General features: G+C 35.6%; 5 protein-coding genes across 8 annotated transcripts in view; 2 read left to right on the forward strand and 3 right to left on the reverse strand.

Moving 5' to 3' along the window:
* Positions 1-3,827: 3,827 nt before the first annotated feature.
* LOC101888818 (dnaJ homolog subfamily A member 4) lies at positions 3,828-9,136 on the forward strand. Its single transcript, XM_005180529.4, has 3 exons — positions 3,828-3,946; positions 7,116-8,396; positions 8,733-9,136. Exons 2-3 carry the CDS (start codon positions 7,305-7,307, stop codon positions 8,841-8,843), a joined length of 1,203 nt encoding a protein of 400 aa, XP_005180586.1. The 5' UTR covers positions 3,828-3,946; positions 7,116-7,304; the 3' UTR covers positions 8,844-9,136.
* A 3,948-nt stretch (positions 9,137-13,084) lies between these two features.
* The window catches only part of LOC101888471 (protein AAR2 homolog), a 107,284-nt gene continuing 93,327 nt past the window's right edge, over positions 13,085-27,041 (forward strand). The window contains exons 1-3 of one of the 3 annotated variants that reach the window (XM_059125331.1): positions 13,085-13,192; positions 13,290-14,433; positions 25,778-25,796. In XM_059125331.1, coding sequence (XP_058981314.1) covers positions 13,303-14,430 — 1,128 coding nt within the window. In that variant the 5' untranslated portion in view covers positions 13,085-13,192; positions 13,290-13,302 and the 3' untranslated portion in view covers positions 14,431-14,433; positions 25,778-25,796. Of the gene's footprint in view, positions 13,193-13,289; positions 14,511-25,777; positions 25,797-27,041 lie in introns of those variants that run through there. The other 2 variants (XR_009342753.1, XM_005180527.4) reach the window with 2 other exon arrangements.
* Positions 14,445-14,931, reverse strand: LOC101888640 (uncharacterized). Its single transcript, XM_005180528.4, has 2 exons — positions 14,797-14,931; positions 14,445-14,730 (listed from the first exon to the last, which is right to left on the reverse strand). The coding sequence occupies exons 1-2, from the start codon at positions 14,889-14,891 to the stop codon at positions 14,520-14,522; spliced, it is 306 nt and encodes a 101-aa protein (XP_005180585.1). The 5' UTR covers positions 14,892-14,931; the 3' UTR covers positions 14,445-14,519.
* LOC101888296 (WD repeat-containing protein 36) lies at positions 14,846-18,742 on the reverse strand. The gene is made up of 5 exons (XM_005180526.4): positions 17,745-18,742; positions 17,362-17,683; positions 17,040-17,294; positions 16,803-16,979; positions 14,846-16,742 (listed from the first exon to the last, which is right to left on the reverse strand). The coding sequence occupies exons 1-5, from the start codon at positions 18,573-18,575 to the stop codon at positions 15,550-15,552; spliced, it is 2,778 nt and encodes a 925-aa protein (XP_005180583.1). The 5' UTR covers positions 18,576-18,742; the 3' UTR covers positions 14,846-15,549.
* Positions 21,053-27,041, reverse strand: part of LOC101888121 (neuropeptide CCHamide-2) — a 35,869-nt gene continuing 29,880 nt past the window's right edge. For both annotated transcript variants that reach the window (XM_011292979.3, XM_005180525.4), the window contains exons 3-4: positions 24,389-24,651; positions 21,053-21,972 (exon numbers count right to left, since the gene is read on the reverse strand). In XM_011292979.3, the coding sequence (XP_011291281.1) occupies positions 21,856-21,972; positions 24,389-24,651 (380 nt within the window). In that variant the 3' untranslated portion in view covers positions 21,053-21,855. The remainder of the gene's footprint in view (positions 21,973-24,388; positions 24,652-27,041) is intronic.

Genomic DNA, 27,041 nt, shown 5'->3' on the forward strand with positions numbered 1-27,041 from the left:
TTGTTTCAATTTAGAGACAACAGAAACGCATATTTCCTTAGTGAGCCATGGTTATACATAAAAAAAGATAGCATTGTGGATATTTATGAAAAATTACTCTGTTTCAGTACCTGCAAAATTGTAAAAATGTTATAATTTTTGACAATTTTTCGCTTTATAAATTTTAAAACTTGTTTTTATTGCTTTTTTGTACTAGTTGTCATAAGAACAAATATTGGCTTTGACAAGTTTGCCTAAGCGCGTATTTATCAATAATATAATAATCGATAATATAATAATCAATATCCCGAAACACATTCTAGCCGCTTCAAAATATTTTGAGATTGTGTAAAATACATTTCGTTAATTTTTAAATATTAATCACGTTTATTTTACACAAAGATTTGTATGAAAATGAAGAGGACTACGTGAATTTGTATCCGTATTAAATTAGCCATTTAATTTTATTTTTCAAATCACTTTTGTTAGTACTATGTAATTTGAAATTATCAGGCATGTCACAGAAGTTTTACGAAATCGATTTATTTCACCTTTTCCAAATCGTTACGATTTGCTTTTGCTTCTTCAGCACTCGTACGTTTTGACTAAACCGAAAAAAAAATCATTTCACATTTTTGAAATAAAAATATGGTAACTCCATGCAAAAAAAGTCGTAAACAAATTATTGACAATTAAAAAAAGAGTTTAAATTGTTTTTATAATATAAACACCAAAAGTAAAAATGCCAGGGGCTTCAATACTTGCTGTAATGGATGAAGAAATAAATCAGCGGTCTACTGAAAAAATTCGTCGCCGGACATTGAGGAACGCATTAGATCCTTTATCTCACTCAAATGCAGAGTAAGGATCCGCCATTTTTAGTCCATTGTGTAAAATAATGTAAAGTTAAGAACGAGTCGTATTTGCTTTTTCCTGTTCTACAGCATATTTAAGAGTTTCAAGTTCAACTATTTTGAGTTTCATTTCGTTCCGTTCACGCATTCTCTTTTGCATTTCAATATTATGTAACTGCTCTTCCACATACTTTTTTTCCAGGATGTTACAAAGTCTGTCCAACTTTTCAGTTTGTTTTTTCATTTCCTTACTGTTATCTTCTAGAATTTTACAAATTTTTTCCAAATTTTGTAAATGAGAATTTTCCTCAACTAAAAGCGCATTTAGATCTTGCTTTGAGGGAGTTCTTGCCCGGGGTCTTTTTACTGCAGGCGTGGGTTTTGCTTTTGTTAGGCTGCCCGACACTTGTCTTATTGGTGTAGATGGCGGAGAACACGATAAGCTTTTATTTCTAAGTCGTTTTTGAATAGGTGTTCGCGAACGGTTTTCTTCCAATGTTGGTGTTCTTGGATCAATTGCCAATGTAGAAACATTTTTAAAAGCAGGTGGAATGCATGATCTTGGTCTATCTTTTTTATTTAAAATCGAAGTGGTCTGCTTTGAAGTTTAGGGTGAAAAATTAAGCTCTTCGTTTTCAGATTCACTTAAAACTAATTGACTTGTTTTTCGAGTTCTTGGAATATGTGTAGATGATGACGAATCAAAGTTTTCTTTTTCAGAACAACTGAGGTCTAATTCACTTACAAAATCCGCAAAGCTTACTGCACCACCAACTCCATCGACACTTTTATACAATCCGCAAATTCTGATTAAACTGTTCTCGTGTTCACCACCACCAGTTCCTCGCAAGTCCTTTTTATTATTTTTCATCGTGGATTAGAAAAATAATAGATTTTTTGTAAAATAAATTCCAAAAACATGTTCATTCTAAGAGAATTTGGTTAATACAATATTTTCTGTAAAATGTATGTGTCTTCTGTTTATTTTTTACGTTAAAATCACTAAACATTTCAATTTCACCCTGCTTTTTGAAAGTGATATCAAAACGCAAAATTTTTGCGTTTTCCGTTTTTTAGAGAAGCTAAAACCGTTTTCGTTTTCACTCTTGAACGATTTTACATTCTGTGACATGCCTGTATATTAACTGTCGGTCGGCTGATCTTTTTCAGGAGCTTTTTTATTTATATTATAAAACACTACATATATGATCACTCGCGGTCTCGAGTGACAGAATTTGCAGCAATAACATGGTAGAAGAATAGTCGTAGTCGCATCGACACAGCTGCTGGGACAATGAACTGTCAAACTAAATTTGAAATTGAAAATTTTGAATGAAAAGTTATTCAAAATCGGAAAATTGAAAATTGAGTTGAAAAACGAATATCATAACTATCTCCGATTGGCGTCGTATAAGAAAACATATAAAAATCTACTTATTTAAAAAAAATAACATTTTTGACATATCAATGTTCCCAAGCGTTGATGCATCTACCTGTATTCTTCTACCGTGAGAAATAAGTAGTGTTAAATTCCAAAATATTCCAATTTAACATTGGATTTAGTTTTAATGTGATATTATTTTGTATTATATGATGATTATTTTTCAAAATGATTCATTTGACCACATCTCATTGTCAAAATGTTTATTTACAAAACCCATGATAAAATTAAGAAGGTAAAGTCATTTCAAATAAGCATTCCCTTATCTGCATTTTCTGTAATTTACCATGTCAAATTTCACAGCATAAAAACTAGGTTTCCATTTCTAATTTGTGTACTTACAATGGATTTATAAATATATATTTTGAAAATTAGATGTTGTCCTTATGACTTCATCTTTTGATTCTATCATAACAAAGCCCTTGTTTTTTACCAAAGAGGATATGGGAATCTGTGTTCTACACAGTGTAATCATGGTAGAATTAAGAAGGTAAAGTCATCAATCAAATGTTTTACATTTCTACAAAATTATTCACTTGACAACATCTCATTGTCAAAATTTAGAAATCAGAGATGGCAACCTGTTTTTATTCAAGTTAAATTACAGAAAATGCAGAGATGGATTGTCTTATTTTAAATGATTTTACATCCTTAATTTTACCATTTTTTTAAATTACTTTACCTCTTTCATCATAGTACATTTGAGAGGTTAAGCATTAAAATCGAGATAATGTGTCTAATAATAGTATTAGGGTGTAAAAACATAAGAACCTTGAAGTCATCCCTAGGCATATTTTGTGACATTCCATTAAGGGATTACAGAGCCGCACTAAAATCCTACCGTCGTTTTCCATTATAATTTGACATTAATATACCTAGCCATGACTTCAAGCTTTTTATGTACTTGCACCTTAAAGAACGTTTACATTAGAGTTTTTTCCGTGATAACCTTCGTTGTGAAGATTTATTTGAGGTATATACAATAGAATTGACAATTTAATCCGACTGGGTTTTCAAAATCCTTTACAACGTAAACGTACTGTAATAGTACGTTTACATATAAATAGGTTAACCTACTGGATTTGGATTAAAATTGTCATATCCATTACTTATACTTCAAATAAATCCTCTTGATGTAGGTTATCCCTGGAAAAAGTTTTAACGCAAACATATCGTAAGGATATAATATTAATCGGATTTATGAAAAAAGTATTGATTTTTAAAGGCACCATCGGATGGAATGGGCTTTGCATTTTACATATACCTCATAATTTTTTTATCACACACTCGCATATGCTTTTTACTTCCTTTGATTATATCGTATAGAAATAGAAATAAAAAATAAACAAAACAAATTTGTAACTAATTTCGGGATATAAATTTTCAATGCGATATCATAAGGGAAAAATCGTTTATAGTAGAACAATTGTAACATGCAGGTTCTGGTGTTTCAAGGAAAAAATTTACCACTTTCACAAAGTACTAATAGTTGCAACGAACAAACCTATACTTCGACCAGAGTAATCGATTACATTTTTCTGGTCGATTTACCGACTTATGAGTCCCTGTAAAAAAACGAACGGATGGCAATGCTTTCTAGAAAATTGAAGAAACGAAGAACGCCATCATTCATTCGTAAAATAAAAGTATTGCGCGACGGATCATTTTTTGTGTGAGTTCCATTTGTCAAATATTAAATTATTTGTTAAAAAAGGGGAAAGACTTATTTATCTGGCAAATTACACAAATATAAAGAATATTTATTCAATATTGAGAAAAGACAAAGTGTGCATTAAATTGAACTTTTTCTGAGGTGTTCTATGGAAGAAGACTTCATATATTGCAAGGAACATAGTATTTTTTTTCTAATTTATTTTATAAAATAATCTATTTTTGCGAAAAGAATTGAGAGAATTTGCCCGACACCTAGTAAGGTAAAATAGTGAAAAAAGTTTACCATTTTCTTTGTATAACTGTGTTACCAAGTGACGCATTTGTGGTGAGAAAAAAGATGAGAATTCGTGCGTGTGTATGTCGAATGGGTTCTTCAACTTTCTTCCCTGATTCGACTCTGACATTCATCTGTTTTTTTTTTTGTTAATTTATGTGGAAATTTTATGTAATTCATTGGGTGAAGGGAAAATGTGATGAAGATGAAAATTTGCCGCAATATTGGCCGATTTCATTTAAGATTCGTTGCTCACATTTTTTCTATAGAATTAACGAAATCACCTGCCCTTTTATTGTCTATCGCCCTTTGACGGTATGGACTATATACATATCTGTATCTACTTATCGGTTGTACCGAGACTTCGGCAAAATCCTATTATGACAATTGGGAGAAATAATAAACATTTTCTGCATGGTTTTTGAATTGGTTTCTTTCAAAAATGTTCCTTGGTTTTTCATCAGACAGAACATCAACCTGGAAAATAGTTTTTATTTCCTTATTATAGTTGCTAGCAGACGACAACATGTGGAAACCGATAGAAAATTTTTGCGTTCCTTTTGTTCGTGGTTTCATTGGTTATTTGCTTGTTTACACATGTGTGTGCGCGAGTGTGTCTGTTTACTCGTTGTTATCCCCAAACCCAGTGTTGTATTTATTTGTTATGGTAGCAGCAGCAGAGGGAGCAGCTGGGTTTACTGCAAAAAAGAAAAAAAAAAACAGAATGCCATAGTCATCGTAGCTTTTCATGTGTGCAATGTGGTGTCTGTTCACCGTCGTCGTTATAAAATATCTAGAAAATACACGATGACTGAGTCTTCAGAAAATAATAGAAATATTATCGTGAACTGTCTATAATGTGTATGTTTATTATAAAAATGTTCTGTTTATATTTACGTCATGCATATTGTGTTCGAAATGATAATATGCTCGATCGCGGGTCCATTCATGCCAAGTCTGTTGTCCACGCTTTATAATGACCAAACATTCGGACTTTGATTTTATTTGAACATAACATTGAGACGAGCAACTATACTATTGGAATATAGTTTTTTTTGTTTAGTCGCAGCAGAGTCATGCCATGCCTAATTGGAATGTTTAAATTTGTTGGTATTAGGTCTGTCTGGTTACTTTTTTTTTCGGCTTAACTCTAGTAACAACTTTTTTTGAAATTATTTCCAGAGGTAGGTACCTTTACCCTGATTCCAGGGTATATTCGTTTCAAGACAATTGGATTTGATCTACGTCCGCCTGCCCGTATGGTTGGCTGGTGTGCACGATAACTCTCGAAGAGAGTATTCGATTTGGTCCAAACTTGGTACATCGTAATATTATTGTCAAACTTAGATTGATTTCGGAAGTGGACAATATCGGTCCGCTCCCTCTGTTACCTCCCCCACAAAAGGTCGAACTTTTCAAAAAATATAATTTACTGCACAATGAAAGAAAGAACAGTCCGAATTTGCCCCAACTTTGTAAATCCTAATATTTGCATCAGTTTTAGATCAGGTTCGAAAATGGACAATATCGGTCCCCTCCATCAAGCACCTCCCCCACAAAGGTTCAAAATTGTCAATAATTATAACTCTTATAAAATGTGATGTAAGAGCCCGATTACTTTCAAATTACACACAGCACAATATTTCCATTAGCCCAAGGTCTGATGTGAAGATGGTATGTACAGGTCCACTCTTTCTGTGGGGTAGACAAAGGGTTAACATTGTGAATATTCATGGAGCTCATAACATCTCAATATTTCCATTAACACAAGATCTGTTATAAAGATGGTAGAGATCGACTATTTCTTCTTCTTCTTAAGTCAAATACAAATTGGTCGATATTGTCCAACTCGTTCGGAACCTCCCCCATAGGGGGTACAAATCTGCCGGCAAACCTACTAATACTATTTTACTTTTTTTTTAATCTTTTCTTAGGTTTTCTTTATCCATTGTTGTTAACAATTTTAATAAATTTTTTCCGGAAAAAATATATTTGTTAAATTTATTTGTTTACAAAAAGAACTGATTATTGACTAGCTGATGTTACTGGATAATTTTTAGTCGGAAAATTCTCCCAATAAGAATTTGCAAACTCTCGGCAATTCAAATTTGGACTTTTGGGTAAACGAATAGATTTCATTAACAAATTGTACAAATTATCCATTAAACGAACGCTCCTAATGTCTATAAACCGAAATTCTTTTAGAACCATCAAAAATGTTCAGAGGCTGGTCTTATCTCCTTAACTCTAGTCAAAACTTTTTACAGAGGTTAGAACGGAAAAACACTTTCCCGAATGTGGAAAGATGTTGGTATATTTTGGGAAGTGTTTTAAGAACCAGAAATCTTTAGACCAAAGTTGGAATTACTGTTTAGGTATCCCATTAGATTAGCACTAATATGCGAGAATATATTATCGTCGGTCCATACCCAAAAAATATAAAAAATAAATTTCCACCCCACAACAATATAAAGTTTCTGTATGGCACCCATACTACGACTATCCTCCACAATGTTGCACAGTATCAAATAGCAAAACAACGCTTGGTGTTTTCATTTTTCTCCCCTCTCCCCAATGGCACCTGTGAAACAAAACCATCAAAGAAAGACCTTGATTTTTCGCAACGTCACACGTTCAGTCGTAATTTCCCCAAACACACATTTATCTATGCCTGTGCAGTTCTAAACTGACAAATGATTTAATTCAATCGATTGGCAAACAAATTATATTTGTAAAAGCGCAACGATAGAACATGGCAAAGTAATTTGATAACAATGCATAATTGAAAGCCAGACCCTCCCTCCTCCCAGCAGAAAAGGAGATATGAAATGGCAACCAACCACCCTATCACTTTGCACGGTATTTATTTTGTGGTTTGTTCTTTATTTTTCAGATCCTTTTCATTCCTGTGTCATCTTTGTGTGTGTGTGTACAACAACAATACAAAGACCAAGAAGACAAATAACCAACCTGATTAACGGAAGCAGGCTCCTCTTCCAAATCTCTAAGAAACTATTCGGTTGAAACAACAAGAAATTATTATCTTCTAGTTTTATAAGCTCACACACATAATTATTGCAAAATGGTGAAAGAAACTGCTTATTATGACCTATTGGGTGTCAAGCCCAACGCCACGCCTGAAGAATTGAAAAAGGCCTACAGAAAATTAGCCCTGAAGTATCATCCGGACAAAAACCCCCATGAGGGTGAAAAATTCAAAGCCATTTCTCAGGTCTACGAGGTGTTGTCTGATCCCGATAAGCGTGCCATTTATGACGAAGGTGGTGATGCGGCCATCAAGAAGGGCGGTGCCGACACCGGTGATTTCCGTAATCCTATGGACTTCTTTGAGAAATTCTTTGGTGGTGGTTTCGCATCGGGCCGTCGTCGTGAACGCCGCGGCAAGGATGTTGTTCACCAGATGTCAGTTCAATTGGAAGAATTGTACAATGGAGCAACACGCAAATTGGCCCTGCAGAAGAATGTCATCTGTGACAAGTGCGAGGGACGTGGCGGCAGGAAAGGAGCTATTGAAAAGTGTATGCAATGTAATGGTGCCGGCTTGGAGTCACGCATCCAACAAATCGGCCCCGGATTGGTCCAACACATCGAACAAGTTTGTCGCAAGTGTGCCGGTACTGGTGAGATGATTTCGGAAAAAGATCGTTGCAAGCAATGTAACGGCCGCAAGACAGTGCGCGAACGTAAAGTTCTGGAAGTGCACATTGAAAAGGGTATGCGTGACAGTCAGAAGATCGTATTTAGCGGCGAAGGTGACCATGAACCCGACTCCCAGCCCGGCGATATTATTATTTTACTGGACGAAAAAGAACATCAGACCTTCGTTCACGCTGGCACAGATTTGATGATGAAGATGCCCATTCAATTGGTAGAGGCTTTGTGCGGTTTCAGCAGAGTGATCAAAACATTGGACGATCGTGATTTGGTTATCACATCGCCACCCGGCGAGGTAATAAAACACGAAATGACGAAGTGTGTAATGGATGAGGGTATGCCATTATACAAGAATCCACTCGAAAAGGGTCGCCTCATCATCCAGTTTGAGGTGATCTTCCCCGAATCAATTCCAGTTTCTATTATTCCCGCTTTGGAGCAATGTTTGCCACCTAGACCAGAAGTAACCATTCCAATAGATGCTGAACAGGTCACATTGGTAAGTTGTGTTCTTTACTTATTATGAGATGGGATGGCTCGGATTTGATGTGGGTAGTAGGATTTTGATGGGGCATTTTTGTACAAATTATGGGGAGTACGGACAGTAAATATATTCCATTCAGCTTAAAATTGTTCAAACCGAGTTTTCTTGTCCGAAACTCTGAATTCTTAAGAATTTAAGGAAGTAGTTAATTGATTAATAATTATGAGGGTGTATCGTTAAATATAGTAATGGGGGGTGGGGTTTGTTAAATACCCTAATCCTACAATTAGTTAAGAAAGAAATCCTTTTGACAAACTATAACTTGATTCATATGTCTTTCTTTTCTTGCAGTCTGAATATGATCCTAAGCAACGTCGGGATCAACATCATCATCGCATGGCGTACGAAGAAGATGATCGTTATGAGGAAGGACCCAGAGTGCAGCAATGTTCCTCAAGTTAAGAAGCATGTAATAACCTAAAAACCGGCGAGACCAGCTTATAATCATACAACTAATCATACAACTCCCACAAAAAACAAGAAGAAAAATCCATCAGAAGATTTCTAGGAAAACAACCCTTTCTAAGCAAGAACGCAGCAGCAGTAAATCATACATGTAACTTAACCCTATTGCTAACTACTCTCACTATTCCTCGTTTTATAAACAAAAATTAGAACATTCATTTGAAATACAACACAAACAGAAACACGAACATAAACAATATATTGCAAGATCTAGAACTGGAACTTCAAAAGTTTTTGTATGTCTATATTTATTTGCTAACTGCTACCACCTACCTACCACCATCTTGTTAGTGGCAAGCTATTTCCAAAACAGTCTTCTGATTCGATACATACATATTGCCACAATATATATGCGATCATCAGGATATCTGGTGAAAATTAACTCTCCTCACATCATTTTGGGCTGGAAGAATTAAAATCTACCTATCCGTTTCATTAGTAGATATTGCAACACTTTTAGCCAATCAGCAAAAATGAAAATATCTAAAAATTACGTCAAGAAATAGAAACATTGAAAATTTATAAATGTACATTATATATACACCGCTGTATTTGTAACTTTATATATATATTACATATATTTATAACTCATAGTAGTAATACCACTTAAACTATATTTGATTATTAAATGCAACCATTTTTTGATTTTATGGAATGGCATGCATTTTTGATTCGGTTGCCCATTCCTATTCCAAATTTGGTGTTTTTGTTTTCTTTTTTGTTTTTTGTTCCAACAATCTATCCGTAGCACAGCGACTCAAAATCTAATCACACCACACTCTAAATTTATCTCAGTTCTTTAAAACGATTCGGCTTGGGATACTCATGAAAATAAAACAAAAATCGAACAACTATATACATCAATAAGTTTGGGGTTTGAAAACTCGTTTGGATGGAGGGGGAGATACGAAATGTTCTGGCAATTTAATTTAGAAGATACAGTGTATAACTCAAACGACGTCGTTTACAAATAAACAATCTAAATCATACTTTACAACAATTGAAACAAAATCAACTGTTAGTTCAAAAAATAAATAAATTAAACATGTTTAAAACTTGCAATAATGGAATTTCTTTTTTTTTCGGTAAAATGGCTAAAAATCTGTTGGAAACGGACATGTGTTGATCTCGACTATTATTCAGGATATATATGTATGAAGTATTTAAAGGGAGAAATAGGAGTCGATTTTGGATTGCAACAACATTTAGTCTGCGTTGTCAGAAGATGAAAATTTACATGTCAATGTTTTGAGTCAAGAAAAATGAGAAAAATGTAATATTGTCGCAGAGAAGTCAAATTTAGACCATGGTCTTCCCTTGCTGTCGAAAGTTTCTCCAAATAAATCAAATTTTTAATTTAACCTTGCACATGTAGTTTTAGGCCAGTTTACTTGCGGAAAATCGCCCTTTGTGAGGTAGAGAGAGAGGAGTAAAGGGGAATAGAAATGTAAAAAAATTCGGGGGCAATTTAATTTTATTTTTCACAGGGATGTAAATAAAAATGGCAGTAATGAAGAACAACATTGCTAAAAACAATTTGCTTTTACAAATGCAAGAAGAAGGTTCAAAACAGATCGATAATCTGAAACTTGACCGTTATTAACAGGCATATGTGTTTTTACTATATTTACAAAAACCCAGATAAAGAAACATAGCTTATAACCCATGATAGAAGAATTCTTCTTTTTCTATATATTCTTCCACCATGTTAATTACATTAAAGGTGACATCTACAATCGACTAGCATAAATTACTATTGCAGTCAATATTGATCTCTAAAACCCTAATACACATGCTCTTTAACGATCTGTGAATCCCTAATCATTTATCAACTTAAACCAGTGTTGCCAGTACTAAGGAATATTCCCCAAAAAGGGGATATTCTTTTCAAATTGGGGATGAAAAATTCAAGATGGGGACTTAAGGATTTAGTGGGGATTTTTTTTAATAAAATTTACATCACATGCGTAACGCATCAATAAAATATGTTCCTCACTAACCAGACAAAGTTGTAATAATTTATACCAGATATAAGAAATGGATTTGCTATCAATACTCTGTGTTTTTGGAGGAGATTTGGGGAAAACCTTTTTTTGATTTTGGGGATTTTTGGTTGCAGCGAATTCAATTTAATTTGTAGCTAGTTCCGCGCTCTTTTGTGAAGATGTTCAATTCTCTCATGTCTCATTTGTCTCATTCGTAAACAACAGAGTACCCGGAGTCTTTGCTTTCTGTTTATTTTTTATCAAGTATTGCTTTTTGGCCTTTATATTCGCTTCGTTGGTACTACAGCCCATGGCATCAGCATTACTTTCAATCGATGATGGAAGTTTTGAATGTTTGCTTTTGTAATAGGAAAAATAACAATTTTGAAAAATTTTTAATTCAATATTTTGATTGGAAAAATAATTTGCCCCAGATTTTAACAGAATTTTTAAAAGATTATATTTTTTGAAAACTGCCAAATTTGTACCAAATGGTCCAAATGGTGGAGGTACTTACAGTTTTTTTACTTGTTCAATTTTAAATAGTAAACCATTTACCAATGGCAACGTCATATCCTTGGGCCAACCAACTGCATAAAATTCGATGTCGATTTAGCGATGTCCGTCCGACTGGGGTAATCACGCTAGAATCAAAACGAATTGAGATAGGAAAGATAAGAAGCTTAGTCCTTTGTCTGCAGGCAGGATCTATTCGATATATCCACGGTATCGTATAGTGGAATTGGTTTATGACCAAAGTTAAGTTGCTTATGCAGGTCCATGTCGTCGTATAGACCCCAATATAATGGCTATATTCGGTATTTTCAAAATTTAAATTTTTAAATTTTCAATGGATTTTATTTTTTTGAAAGCGAAAACGTTTTCGTGAACGTTCCAAATGTTTGATTTCAACAACTGATTTGGTATTCGGTATTAATACCCTTCAACACCATGTGTTGCTAAGTTTGATGGCCAAAAATTATGTAACACCTCGAAATATTGGTTTCCCACATTGGAAATTATATATGGAACTTCCTATCTCGCCGAGCTGAGTCGATCTAGCTATGTATGTCCGTCCGTCCGTCTGTCCGTCTGTCCATGTTAATTTGTAATCACTCTACAGGTCGCAATTATCTTAAATTTAGAATGGAGGTGGGGTTAAGGTCAGAATAGAACCCTATTTCTTTTGGAGATGATCGCATAATATTTGGGGGTCGAAATGGACCAAAAACTGAAAAATTTCTTGATTTTGCAGTTGCTCTACAGGTCGCCATTATGGACCAATCGACGCGGAAATTAGTATGGGGCTAGAGCTTAAGGTTATGCAGAAGCCTTCCAATGGTCATCGGGAATTATTTAGTGAGTGAAATAGGCCATAGAATGCCCTTTTTGCATAAAAGTATAAAATCTAAAAAAATCGCATAAAGAGATGCCAATAATGATGTTAATATAGATTTTGTAGTATTTTGTGACATATTTTATCGCATGCGTGAACATAAGACCATAAGGTTCTATCTACATTCCAATAAGAATTGGATTGGACACATTTGTTGTACAGGATTATTGTTTAAAAAAACATAAAAAACAGTTAAGAAAGTAAGTAATTCTAGTAATTCTAATTGCTTTGCTATGCATACACCTTGGACAACCAAGGATAAAGTGGGCGTCATTTAGCGTCATGGTGGAGATCGGACCATTCCTTCAGGTCCCTCCCGGATCCTGATGCTAATGCAAGATCTGCTGTGAAGATGGGGATACTGCTATATGGGGGTTATACGAAGGCTTGGACTTGCATAGACAATTTTCTGTCATATGCTGTAGTATCCATTAAGAACTTCAAATGTCAAACCAACCTCGTTATCCGAATCTCGTCATGTTGATGAAAATGCATCTCACATCCTATTTGTATGTCCCAAATGCAACAACGAAGAAAAATACATCAAAGCTTGGGAGCATTGATTGTTTTTTTTCGAATATAAGTCGATTTTTATATGTTTTTTAAACGACGTCATTCGGAGGTTTTTCAAATCATTTTTCAAATTTAAATCTTTTTTAATTTTTAATTCAACATTCAATTCCAAAATTGGTTTGACAGTTCATTGTCCCAGCAGATGTGTCGATGCGTCTACCTATATTCTTCTACCATGCTCAAAAGCAATGGCCTCTGCAAGCTATCCATTCCTAGTGAATTTCTGGACTCCATCAACTATCAGCTGTAAACAACTAGCTGTGTCGCTCCTCTCCAACTAGGCAGAAGTAGGCTTCCTAAAAGAGTTTCCTTTATTCAGGAGCAATTGAAAGGTATTTACAATTATTTAAAATTATTTTCTGTGATATTCAATTATTTCAATATGCTCATCAACTTTCTTTCTTGAATCTCGCGCGAATCTCTTTGTAGCCCAATTTTGAGCATGAATACAAACAACACCTCGCCTTTGGACATCGATTCAGAAACCGCCAAAAAGCTTTTCGAGCATGGCGCTGTTCTTGTCATTACTGGTGTGCCCAGGAAGACAGAGTTCGGCATTGATTTGTGCTCGTACACAACGGATGAAAATTTCCGTGGTGTAAAAATGATACCGCCAGGTCCTCACCACATTTGGTGTGCAGCCACTGGACCATATGGAGACACTGCACCTCGTGTGGGGTTTGCCCACTATTTCGGCGAGCAAGAGATATTGGTAAAAGAGTGGGATGCTAATAATGAGGAACTGAGAGATCGTTATGTGGAAGATGCTGAATTGGAAATACAGCGGATCAAGGCAAACCTAAAGTCGTTGGATAAATATTTGGCACCATATGATTTTCGTTACTGGAATGATTGGAGTAAACTAACAGACACAGTTACCAAAGGCACCTTAGAAAGATGTCAACCGTCGTTGGGAGTTATTCGAACCAATGCAGAGTTACAATCATGTCCCGACTCCGAAAGGCCTAGGGGACCTTTAAGTCAAACGCGTCCTCCCCTGACAGCCAAATCAATAATAGATGAGAGTTGCCTGCTGCCCAATCTAAAGCCAGTTGAAGGTACTGCTCCGCGATTTTGTTCTGTTCCCAACCGGGTGCCCAAAGAATGTACACCTGCCGAGGTTTCAAAACATTCATTGGATTGCATAGATGCATGTGATAGATTACTTAAGAATTTTGCCCAAGCTCAAGATCTTGTTGAGGAAATACAGTTGGCATTTGCATTTTTCCTTGTTGGCTATTCCATAGAATCATTGGAATATTGGCGAAAGGTCTTAACAATACTCTCTCATTCGCAAGATTCGGTTACAAAATACAAATTACTGTATATGAAATATGCCGAAGTATTGGCATTGCAATTACCGCATCTGCCAGAGGAACTAATGGAACCCTCAGAACACAATAGTATCTATAAGGATATTCGTTCTTTGCTTGTAAATTTAAATGTATGTGGATTGCACAAAAGTGCTGAACATTTAACGAAAAAACTTAGGGTCGGTATGAATTGGTCATTTGAAGGTCTTTTGGATGAAGATCCCGAAGATATGCCCGTTGTGGTTGAATGTAATTAGTAAGTGAGTATAAGTTAATTTTTACAAATACACAGTAGTTTTAGATATATTGTAAAATTGCAATAAAATGAAAAAAGGTTCGTTTGTGACTATTTATCCTTCTTTGGCTCGGACTCGATGCTGGTAGAATCGGCTGATGGGTTGTCCTTGTTGTCTTCAACATTCTCCCTATCATTGATTTCTTTTTCTGCCTCGGCAAGCTCTTTATCCAAATCCAAGTTGTATTTGGCAGCCAACTCTTCAAGGCGTTTTTGATTATTTTTCAAATAGCCGGGTAGGAAAAATATTGTTTGCACCATCCTAGAAATTCGAACATGATGCATATGTAAATGTGGTAGAAAAATGTTTTATACAAAAAAATCTTACTTAATTAACACATATCCTGAAATGGCCAATAGTAAGCAGGTAATTGATGTTTTCAACATCGTCCAATAATCCACAACAACTTGTTGATGTTTCATTTTGTTGCAACCACAATCAATTTTTAATTCCTTTTTTGAGATAACTTTTAAAAATGTTTTATGAAATAATTTAATAGGTTTTGCAACTGAAGAGATTTTCGAACCAATCCACCAAAAGATACTGTTATAACAATATTTCGATTTAATATTTTGTCCTTATGTGGTGGTCAATCGGTCAGCTTTGTGCTTCGGATGGGTTGTTGCCATGGGTACCCAAACAATTGACTGATGTGGTGGGAAAACACATTCGCATATACACATGTCCTGTTTGTCTGTTATTACCATTTGTTTGATTATTGTACACAACGAATGGTGTATACACACAGACAATATGTAATTATGTATGTAACTCCTTTAGGAAATCAATAATGCACACATGACAATGTAATACTAAATTTATAGATATTAATTATAGTAAATATATATACATCATGCAGTGCAGCTCAGCTGAATTCAACTTAAAATGTTTGAAAGAAAAACCTTTCAGTGGGTGTTTATGTAATTCATAACACATATACAATACGTATTATTGAAAAATAATCACAATGTAGGTTCATCTGTTGGTAAATTACAAAGTTCACATCGGCATTTATTGGAAATATATTATTTTTTAAGAAGTAGTTAAACGTAGATATTAAAAAGAAACATAGCTCCAAACTTATTGTACAAAATTTCTGAGTGCCGCCACTACACCCATACCGTACATAAGATTTTGTTCAATTTTTTGCCATGAAGTCTCCTGTACTGCGGACACATCCTCCAGTGCGCTTATTACACTGGGATATTCTATTAAACCAGTACTATGTGAACGTAAAAACACACTCAGGTATGACTGGGCCAATTCAAAGTTATTGTTCGATTCGAACATATATTTGAGGGTTTTCAAGAACTGAATCATAGCCTTGACCGTTCCTCCGCCAATGGGATGCAATGATTTCACCTCGAAATCCACCATAGAGGGACCCATCTGTTTAAGAAAAGTGACACATTTTTCATAATCTTCGCTGGCGGCAGTCTCCTCTAGAAGTTTCCCAAAAGCTGTAAGATTATTAAGATTTGTCGTCTTAAATACTCTCGATTCTGAATCTTCATCAGTTTGGGCATTGGACAAATCAAATTTCATTTCTAGGCCAGCTACTGTGGGTAAAAAGAATGGTGCCTGTTTGGGGGCTTTGGGTGGAGCTTTTGGCTTATTTCGTTTCTTAATAATTTCCAAATCCAATAGATTCTGCCATCTGGACACTGCCACGCCGGACATGGTAATTAGTTCCTTTGATAACTGTTCTGGCGTTTCATAATTTAAATTGACCTCATCTCCCAAGCCCTCTTCATCTTCCTCGCCGTCGTCTACATCCATTGATAGTTCATCAACAGCTTCTTCGAGACTCAACTGATCGGCCATGTTTGTTGGTAGGCCAACGTACGGTGCCACTGAATTAGGATTGATTGAACGCAACGAAATTTGATTGAAAAGCATTTTGTTGGCCCACAAATAAATGCCCAAATTATTTACATGGGATGTGGCTAGAAAATCTCCTGTCGGTGACATCGTGAGTGATACACAAGGTCTTTCCACTCGAAAATGATCAATCATATATGATGAAGGTATATCCCAAACTTTAATGGTGGCATCCATTGAAGCAGAAATAAGCCAACGGCTATCAGGACTGAAGGCAATGTCATTGATCTTTGCCGAATGTCCCTCGAATTTACGAATAACCACTTTGGTATCCATATCAAAGACCACGAGAACAAAATTTTCCAATGCAATGGCTACCATGGCACTTTCACGATGACAACGCATCAAGACAATGCCCTCTGATAACTTTTTGATGGCGAAGGGCTTTTCCACTGAAATAAAATCGTTATTATCGGTAATGCATTTACTAAGCTGTCAATTTGATTGCTTACCTTTATCTTTGAAATGCCAGAATTTTAATAGACCTGCACTGCATCCAGTTACCACCACTTGACTAAGATTATCGCATGCTATTCCTCTTATGGCTGCTGAATGGGCCGGCTTACCATAACTGGCTCTATGAATTCCAGACTGTATATTGAATCTTTCGACTTCGCCATTCGAATAACCTTAAATTAGCGGTTAGATTTAATATTAAACACGTAAAAGCAGAGCTGAAATGGTTATACCTATAATAACAAAGTTGCCGCAGTGCGTCAATGTAACACAGGTGGTCTCCGTTTTGAAATCTTTACGACTTTTGTTAGTAAACTGAGGGGGTATCAAACGATGCTCGCCCATACGATTCTTATGGAAAGACCAGGTTGTTGTCTGTATGGTGCCGCTGTGAATAGCGGCAATGTTGTCCCACTCTTTTTCGCGTGTTAATTCTGTGGTAAATTCCAAAATGGGAGGCATGCGATGGCTATCCTCTTCAAATCGATCTGTAATGAAAGGGACGGGGACAGTCATTAAACAATCGTTTTACAATTCCATAATGCTGTTACATACTCTTCTTTTTGGATGCCTTCCGGTTATAACTGGCTTTACCGAAACTCTTATTGAGCGTCTCAGATATGGTACTAAATGACCTCAGTGAACTGTCTTCGCCAGAAGATAGAATCGTTTGTCCATTCATACCGTGATAGCGTATACACAATGGTGGAGCTGTGTGACCCTCACGAATGCGCAGCATTCTTGCTCCACCATCGGTCATATCAAATATCCACAGTTTCATGGAATTATCTGGTGAAGTTGTAAGAACTAAAGGTTCATTGGGTAGACATATTGTGGTAGTAACAGAGTCTTCGTGAGCCTGCAATTGGCTGGCAATCTAAAATAAAATAAAATGTAATTAATCTACGAAAAATAATTACAAAGATAGGGTTACTTACTTTCTTTTCCTCTAAGTTCCAAAATGCTATATAACCATTGGTGCTGGCTGTGGCCATTATTGGCGGACCATCCGTTCGAAATGTTATTTTCGTTACAGCACCCCAATCCTGCTTGAATTCCATTAGTATTTCATCATATTTCAAATTAAGCACTATTGTTGTACCATCCTGATGGCCCACTGCCACCACATCAATGGCCGGAGCTGGTTCAATGCAGGTTACTCTGCTAGGATGACCATTAAAGGTGTAAATCAAACGATTGTCTTTAATATTCCATATCTGTATTTGACCTTGTTTGGAACCCAGCACAATTTTGTTTAAATAGGTTGGAGGATGGGCCACCGCTGTCACTAGAAATTCTTCCGACTTAAAAGGTATTTCCAGATACACCTCTTCATCTCTGATATCCCAAACTTTTAATACATTGGCCTCATCCACGGCAATCAGATGTCGATTAAATGGCAGCAACAAATGGACGTTTTTGCTATGGCCCCTATAAATGTGTCGCACATGTTTGCCAGCTCGCCAGGCGTATATGCACTTATTACTTGCGGTATAGATGTGCCAACGGTCGGTAGCCATTGCTGTGATTTCATCAGGATGCTGCCCGCCCACATGAAGCAGGCGAAAATGACTTGCCGTGTACACTTGGAACGATCTACCAATGCATGTTGTGATAAGATTATCTTTGCGTCGTTGGATATAGCGTACCACGGCTGGGATGTGATTGCTAACATAACCCAGAGCACGATTTCGACGGAAGATAACACTGCTGTCGCGCTGTTTTCCCTTTAGGTCTTTTGCCACATCTCCTCCATTTAGATTTGTCATTGTAGCTGTGGAATTTCTGTGAACACCTCTTAAAAATTTTAATTTATTTTCAATCTAGTTTCAAAACACGCGGACCAACTCCAGAATTTCCAATGTTTTTCTCATGTAGACAACCAATGACCAAATGTCAAATGAAGTCGTGTGGATGCTCTCTCTGTTTTGATTGTGTACACCGTCTGGCGCAACATGTGCTACACGGTAAAAAAAAGAGTGAACTGAGTATTTTGTTAAATTAGTGGTGGACGTATCGTGTCGTATTGGTATCGTGTTACGTACGGATAGTATGTAAAGTTATTGACTTGGGAAAGCAAACGGGGCATATATCTATGATTTTCAATGGCAAATGGGTTATTTATTATGAAAAGAAATGTTCGATTTTAACGTAGCGCAAGGCAACGTTTATATTTAAGCCCCTAAGACGCTATTAGACGGAATGAGTTTTTGATGTATGTTGTCACACTCACACTTGCAATATGTGTTCCAGCTCCGGTAACGAAACATTGTATGTATAGGTCCACGTTTTGGTATACCCGCCATATAACGGTAATTCCCGATATTCGATCTTTGATTATTTTCGCCACATTTTTTAGGGATTTGTCTAAAAATTGGTATTTGTAGGTTATAATGGGTTTCAGCTCCGGTGACGAAACCTTTGAAATATATGACATATAACCGTACCTCCCGATATTCGTTATTTTGTTGGTTTTCGCCACATTTTTTAACGGATTTATCTAAAAAAGATATTTGTAGTTCGTAATGGGTTCTGGCTCCGATAAAAGCAATATTGTAAATATACGCCCACGTTTTCGTATAGTCGCCGTATAACGGTACCCCCGGCATTCGGTATTTTGATGGTTTTACCCACGATTTTCTATGGATTTGTCTAATGGCAGAACATTTAATATCTAGGTCCACGTTTTCCTATAGCGCACATATAACGGTTCTATCGGATATACGGTATTTTGACAAATTAAGCCACATTTTCTAATAGATTTGTGTGAAATTTGATATTTATACTTCATAATGGGTTCTTCAACCTGCTTCAAAACATTGTCCATATTGGTCCTTGTCATCCTAGTCACATTTACCCACGAAATTATGTTATTTAATTTGGTATTTAAGACTCCCAATAGATTACAATCGTTGTAGTATAAAATTGTCTACATAGGCTCCCGTTTAAGTATGGCACGCATATAACGGCTCCCACAATTCTTCTACCGATCTTACTGGAAAAATTGCAGTTCTTGCCCCTAAGTGTTTTTTTTTTGAGGCTCACCTTTATTTTTATACCCTTCACCAAAGTATGGGGGGTATATTATGTTTGACATTCCGTTTGTAACACCTCGAAATATACATTTTAGACCCCAAAAAGTATATATATTCTTGATCAGCATAACTTTCTATATCGATTTAGTATAGCCCCCATATAACGGTACCTCCCGATATTCGGTAGTTTGATGATTTTAGCGACATTTTTCTACGGATTTGTCTCAAAATTGGTATTTGAAGTTCGTAATAGATACTACAGCCTAAGACAGAAAATTGTCTGTGCAGGGCCACGTCGTCGTATAGCCCTCATAAAAGGATACATCCCGATGTTTGGCATTTTGATAATTTTAGCGACATTATTTACCGGAATTGTTTAAAATTTGGTATTTGAAGTTCGTAATGGATACTACAGCCTATGACAAAAGTTGTCTATGCAGGCCCACGTCGTCGTATAGACCCTAATATAACGACTACATTCGGTTTTTTAAGATTTTAACAGAATTTTTAACGGATTTAATTTTGTTTTTGAAAATTGCCAAATTCGTTCGAAATGGTGGAGGCTGTTCAAAGGCTTAGAAGCATACCGCTTTCTTACTTGTTTTATTTTCACCATTCCTTTCTAAATTTATATAAATATTAAAACTTCAAAATTGCATCCATCTGTGTGTTGTTTTATTTTATTTTTTTTTTTGTATATTTTTGTCGTTTTTTTTTCTTCTTTTAAATTTTTATACATGTATTTTTTTTAATTGTAGTTTTATATTAATATGTATGCATGTAGTTGTATAATATTTTAGCTATATAAATTTGCTAACATTTTTATTTGTTCTTTGCTTCGAGAAGTCATTCCAGTATTTTACAAAGTTTAACAGGCGTTGTGGCATGAAATCGATTCATTAGAGGTTGGGGTTGTGCAACGAAGGCTAATTGAGTAGCTTGCATAGGTATTTATGTGGTCATAGGTAGGTAGGTAGGTGTATTTGCAAATTTGTGTATATGTGTGTGTCTAGTGATACTTAAAAGTAATGGAAAGTTTAAAAATAGGTACTCTTTATTTTTAAATAAATTAATAATAATAAAATATTTTAATAGGAGATCAAGCTCATAAATTGTATACGTTTTGTTTTTTTATGTATGTATTGTTTTAGGTATTACTAGGAGATTACATGTTATTTTTTTGTCCTTTATGGCCAGATACCAATTTTTAGGTGGTCGTATTGAGGCCAAATGTGTTTTTTTTATTAAATGAAACCCCCTAGTCCATAATTAGAAACTCCTAAATGAGGAAAAAATACAATCGCATTTAAAAAAACTGTAATGATCGTAAAATGACAGCTTCTGAAAAAACGCGTTAAAATCTCAACGTTTACATTCATATTTTGTTAAATTGTATTTCTATAATATATTTTTCTGTTTTGTTTTTTCCCTCTCTGTTTCTTATACATTTCATTGTCTTATACACATACAATGCTAGTTAAGAATTTATTCAAATATTCTTATTATTTTTTATGTAGTCTTTTGCTTTCCTTAGTTGTACACAAACCGAATTATAGTATATAGTACAATAATATTAGGATTATGTTTCGTTTTGGTTTTTGTTTTGCTTTTTTAACTGAAATTTTTACCAGCCCTTGTTTCTTGTTGTTGTTTTTGTTGTTCTTTAAGAAAAGAAAAATTTCAGCTAAAGTTTTCATTTGTTTTAACATTTACGATAAAATAGCAGTTCCATAGTACTTGGTTTAGTTAAGCGTTCGTGGAGATTTGTGACCGTTTCTAAAGTTTTGTTTTATTTACAATTTCAACATTTATTTTCTTTCTTTTTTTCTAAATAATAGTTGATGATGGATATTATGTCATACAGAAGACAAAAACAAAACAAAAGGAAATTTTTTTGAAAATCGATTTTTTAAGATAAAATCTTTCTTTGGTAGGCATATAACATGGTGGTGGTGGTGGTGGTCTGCGGTCGGTTGCTAGTTGTAATTGTTTGGCGTGCACAAGTTACATGATCTTAATAGGAGTTGTTGTTGGTATTGATGTTATTTTCCCGATTGAAAAAATCATCTGATATAGGATAATCCGAATCGGCATTGTGTTCAGCCACAGGCCTTCTATGGGTGTTACCAAACTAAAATGAGAAAAAAAAAGAGAAAAAAAAATATTTTTATTGGAATTTGTTGTTGTAACAGTTCTATGCTATTAAATTATTATGTTCTAAGCTATTAAATATATTAGCAAGTGTTTTGCGAAAATGCGGAGGACGTTTGTAAACCGATAGGATCGACGGATCGTAATGTGGCAACTCTCTCCCAGTCCGTAAATTAAAATCTGGCCTTATAGAGAAGAGACAACAAAGAAGAAAATAAAAGACAAGATGCAAGTACATGAATGCTTGAAGTCATGGCTAGGCATATTAATATAAAACTATAATGGAAAACAACGGCAGGATTTTAGTGCGGATCTGTAATCCCTTTGTGAAATGTCACAAGATATGTCTAGCCACGACCTCAAACTTCTTATGTACTTAGCCCTTTAGTTGTTCGCGAGATTTTCAACACCACAGCTGTGGCTAATCGACCTCAATGAATTTTATTCATTTTTATACCCTCCACTATACATAGTATGGAGGGTATATTAACGGTACCCTCCGATATTCAGTATTTTGATGATTTTAGCCTTATTATAACCTCTACCATAGTATGAGGGCATATTAAGTTTGCCATTCCGTTTGTTACTCCTCGAAATATATATAGACCCCACAAAGTATATATACTCTTGATCAGCATAAAATTCTATGTCTATTTAGCGATGTCCGTCCGTCTGTCCGACTGTGGAAATCACTGTAGCTTCCAAACGAAATGAAGTAAGAAAGAAAGTAACATTAACTCAAATGTGTTTTATATCTGCAGTACTTTTGGTATTGAAAATGGGCAATATTACGGCACCTCCTCATATTCGGTATTTTGATGATTTTTGCGACATTATTCACCGGAATTTTTCGGTATTTGAAGTTAATAATGGATACTACACCCTATGACAAAAAATTGTCTGTGCAGGTCTAGGCCTTCGTATAGCTCCCATATAACAGTACCTCCCAATATTCGGTATTTTGATGATTTTGATGACAAAAGTTGCCTATGCGGGTCCATGTCGTCGTATAGACCCCAATATAACGGCTACATTCGGTATTTTTAAGATTCTAACAGAATTTTTAACGGATTTTATTTTTTTTTTTTTGAAATTGCCAAATTCGTTCCAACTGGTGGAGGGTATTCATAGTTCGGCCCAGCCGAACTTAAAGATTTTTTACTTGTCATACTTCATCTATGACGGATAAAAATATTGGTATGTGCAAAATTTCAAGGAAATCGAACATTTATATCCACTTTTATGCGAAATCATAAATTCCGATAAATCACATATTTATATCAGATTTCTGGTTCCAGAAAAAATGGTCCGACCTGTACCACCTTTATAACAGATCTTGTGTTGATGGAAATAGTGAGCTGGATGCTTATTTCGGATTTTATGATCATTTTGGTTGTTCAAAACTTTGAAAATTTGTGGGGGAGGTATCAGAAGGAATGGTCCGATCTCTACCATCTTTATAACAGATCTTGTGTTTATGGCAATATTAACATGTGCCAAGTCTGAATGTGCCAAGTCTGAAATGCTTTATATGAGCTTCATAGTTACAAGGAGCCGATGGATATATTCCATTTTCACAGCAGATCTTGTGTTAGTAAAAATAATGGCATGTGTGAAATATTTTGGTTATTCGAAACTTTGACCCTTTGTGGGGGAGTTACCAGAAGGAATGGTCCGATCTCAACCATCTTTATAATAGATCTTGTGTTAATAGAAATATTGAGCTGTGCCAAGTCTGAATGGAGACGGATGTTTATTTCGCGTCTTATGCGCTTCATAGATATTCAAAATGTTGACCCTTTGTGGGGGTGGTACTTGATGGAGTAAATCGATATTGTCAATTTTCGCACCTGACCTAGCACTGATGCAAATATTAAGATTTGCAAAGTTGGAATAATTTTCTTTGAAAATGTTGACATTTTGTGTGGGAGGTACTAGAAGGAGTGGATCGATATTGCCCATCTCCGAACCCGATCTAAGTTTGACAATAATATTACGATGTACCAAGTTTGGATCAAATCGGATACTCCCTTCGATAGTTGTCGTGCGCAGCAGCCCGACAGACGGATGGATGGACTGACGGACAGACATCGCTAGATCGACTCCGAATGTACTGAAAGGATTTTGGTCTAAAGAGACCTAGGATCAAAAACCGTTGTTTCGATGAGGCACCCTTTTGCCGTATCAAATGATATATACCCACTCTAGCCATATGGCTGAGGGTATAATTATAACATTATTTTGTTATTGCAACGGTATATTCCAGCTTTAGATATGCACACATGTTGTGTATTACTCCTCCCCACTCCCCCATAGGTATCCAAAAAAATTACAATTAAATTATTTCTCACATTAATGTCCTTTCGATTGCCATTTCTCTTTCGTGCAACACTTACCCAAGACTTCATCATTTTAATTAATCGATATCGGGGATATGCTTCCAGGTCGGCATCCAAAAGCATGGTGTTGGCCTCACTCGGATACATTTGCAGCATGGGATTGGTATGGTGTTGTAGTTGTAGCTGCAGTTGTTGTTGCTGCTGCTGCTGACTTGGTTCATTCTGCAGGTCGATACCTGTTGCCATATCGGGCATTTGTGAATGCAACGAACGTTTGCCATGTCCTCCATAGCAGGCATAGCCATATGCATTACAGCCTTCTGTAAAGAGAGAAACGAAAATTGGAAAAAGACACAGAATAAGAAAATGGCCAACAGATTGAAAATATGTTAAAGTGTTGCAAACGAAAAGTCGAAGTCATCCACCCACCGTCCACAATGTATGGACGGACGTGGCGTGAAGGGAATTCTACAATTCATTACTCGGGGCTAAGAAACTTGAAATGGATGGAAGATGGAAAAAGGTTGCTTTTTGACTTGTCAGAAATGGAATTTCGGGTAAACAAAAAAAAGTGGAAGTAGATGTAGATTCAAACACATTGCCTACCTTAACAACCAACACCCACTAACACAGACACAGACACACAGCCAGCCGTTCATAATTTAATTGTTTGGGTATGGCCCAATTTAAATTTTAATAAGTCTGCAATTGAGGGTTATTTTTGTGCCGTTTAATCTTTGGAAATTATTTGAAAATGCCACAGAAATTTCGATATAACTTTTGGCAGAACTTTGGAGTTAAAGTAATTTGGCGAACTTTTCATGTTTTTTTTTCTCATGGATCTAATGTCAAATTTAAATGCAATATTGTTGGGTCTTTTCATTCCCATGGTGTTATTGTTATTGTTGTGGCTGCTGTTGTTTGATTTTATAACCCTTGAGAGACTTGTTGATAACCGTCGATGTTTGGTCGTTTCCATTTGTTTTGTGTTGCGCCCTCCCACCATGTGAATGATGTTTATTGGTTGTGTGTTCGATGTCTTAATCAACCACTTAATATACAATTTTCCTTCTATCCTTGATATGCATAAATATGTTTGTGAGAATGTTGTGTTTGCTACCTTAAAATTGTAAGGCAGACTTGTATTGGTTCAAAGATTAAAATAATGTTAAACCATCCATTGGGAATCAATGTGGGAGGCAGAGATAACATGACCCCCCTGCATGTGTCTAATTGGTTACCTGTTGGAGTGGTATGCTCCGAAATCACGTTTGTTATAATTTCTATGTTGTGCTATTTTATCACTTGCATGTGTTTTGCAAATTTTAACTTGTTTCTGCCAGAACCCTGGAGATTTGTCCAATTTGTTTTATAAATGTTTTGTGGACGAACATTGGAAGTTTGTCTTGGGAATTTCACAGATTTACAAATAAAATTTAATTGCAGGTGAGTTCCAGTTCCATTTTGATTATAAAACAAAGCCAAGTTAATGAAGTAAAGGGTGAATCAATCATTAGACTGGAAGTTGCGGTGTTTGAGCAAATTTAGACATGGGATCCTTAAGAGTTTTTCAAAAATACTAAGAAGAGGAAAGATTGAGGCAATGCATAAAATGGTGTCTCCTGATTTTCTGTATTTTGAAGGGTTAATTTAGAATTTCGAAAGGTATTAAAAGATGTCACTCTGACAAATTTCCAGACGAAAATATAGACATAAATCTAAAATTGGGGACCACAGGTCTAATATAGTGCAAATGTAAGATTATATTAGGGAATCTGAAGGAACAGGGCAAAATTTATTAACAAAGCTGAGGTTCGAACAAAATGAGATCAGATGAAAATAGTTCATGCGAGTGTATGTGTGACTTTTTTCGTCATTTTAAGCTACTGATTTTGTCTTGTATTGAAGGGTATTTTCGTGAGAATAGCCGAAAAACTTCTGATCAAAGTGTCGGAAAGGCCCATATCTTTTGGTATTTTCTAGGACCCAGGCACATTATGCAATCAAATGTGCTGTGATTAGTATTTGGGATCAGTAACAGCTTTTGAAAATATCAGATCCCAATTCTTGAGGAACTCTATGCCGCATTCTAATCAGATCATTATAATAAGGTGAAAATAAAACAGTTAAGGAATTTTGTTAAGGTCACTGAATTGCTGATTTAATTAACTGCACTCTTTCAATAACTTTAGTCTAGTGCGCACAACATGCCTATACTGACGATTTTTTCGCTCCTTTTTATGCCCTTAGCCATATGGCTACAGAGGGTATATATCATTTGATTCGGCCAAAACGTGGCTCATCGAAATAACGGTTTTAGACTGTAGGTCTCTTTAGACCAAATCCGTTTCAGGACATTTGGAGTTGATATAGCGATGTCCGTCCGTCCGTCTGTCTGGCTGGTACGCACGATAACTCTCGATGCGAATATCCGATTTGATCCAAACTTGGTACATCGTAATATTATTGTCAAAATTAGATCGAGTTCGGATATGGATAATATCTGTCCACTCCTTCCGGTACCCCCCCCCCCCCACAAAATGTCAACATTTTCAAAGAAAATAATTTACTGCACAGAAAGAGACAGGATAATACGATTTAGTTCCAACTTTGCAAATTCTAATATTTGCATCAGTTCTAGGTCAGGTGCGAAAATGGAAAATATCGGTCCACTCCATCAAGTACCTCCCTCACAAAGGGATCCACCTTT

Source organism: Musca domestica, unplaced genomic scaffold, assembly GCF_030504385.1.
Source record: "Musca domestica strain aabys unplaced genomic scaffold, Musca_domestica.polishedcontigs.V.1.1 33, whole genome shotgun sequence".
In the NCBI taxonomy this organism is placed as follows: domain Eukaryota; kingdom Metazoa; phylum Arthropoda; class Insecta; order Diptera; family Muscidae; genus Musca; species Musca domestica.

What these genes read in the sequence shown, in the direction of transcription:
- LOC101888818 (XM_005180529.4), top strand. Translation starts at nt 7,305, where the DNA reads ATGGTGAAAGAAACTGCTTATTATGACCTATTGGGTGTCAAGCCCAAC. An exon ending in ATGCTGAACAGGTCACATTG is followed by an intron (nt 8,397 to 8,732) that starts GTAAGTTGTGTT and finishes CTTTTCTTGCAG; the next exon opens with TCTGAATATGATCCTAAGCA.
- LOC101888640 (XM_005180528.4), bottom strand. Translation starts at nt 14,891, where the DNA reads ATGAAACATCAACAAGTTGTTGTGGATTATTGGACGATGTTGAAAACA. An exon ending in TCAGGATATGTGTTAATTAA is followed by an intron (nt 14,731 to 14,796) that starts GTAAGATTTTTT and finishes TCGAATTTCTAG; the next exon opens with GATGGTGCAAACAATATTTT.
- LOC101888296 (XM_005180526.4), bottom strand. Translation starts at nt 18,575, where the DNA reads ATGACAAATCTAAATGGAGGAGATGTGGCAAAAGACCTAAAGGGAAAA. An exon ending in GAAGGCATCCAAAAAGAAGA is followed by an intron (nt 17,295 to 17,361) that starts GTATGTAACAGC and finishes CTTTCATTACAG; the next exon opens with ATCGATTTGAAGAGGATAGC. An exon ending in CTGGCATTTCAAAGATAAAG is followed by an intron (nt 16,743 to 16,802) that starts GTAAGCAATCAA and finishes ATTTTATTTCAG; the next exon opens with TGGAAAAGCCCTTCGCCATC.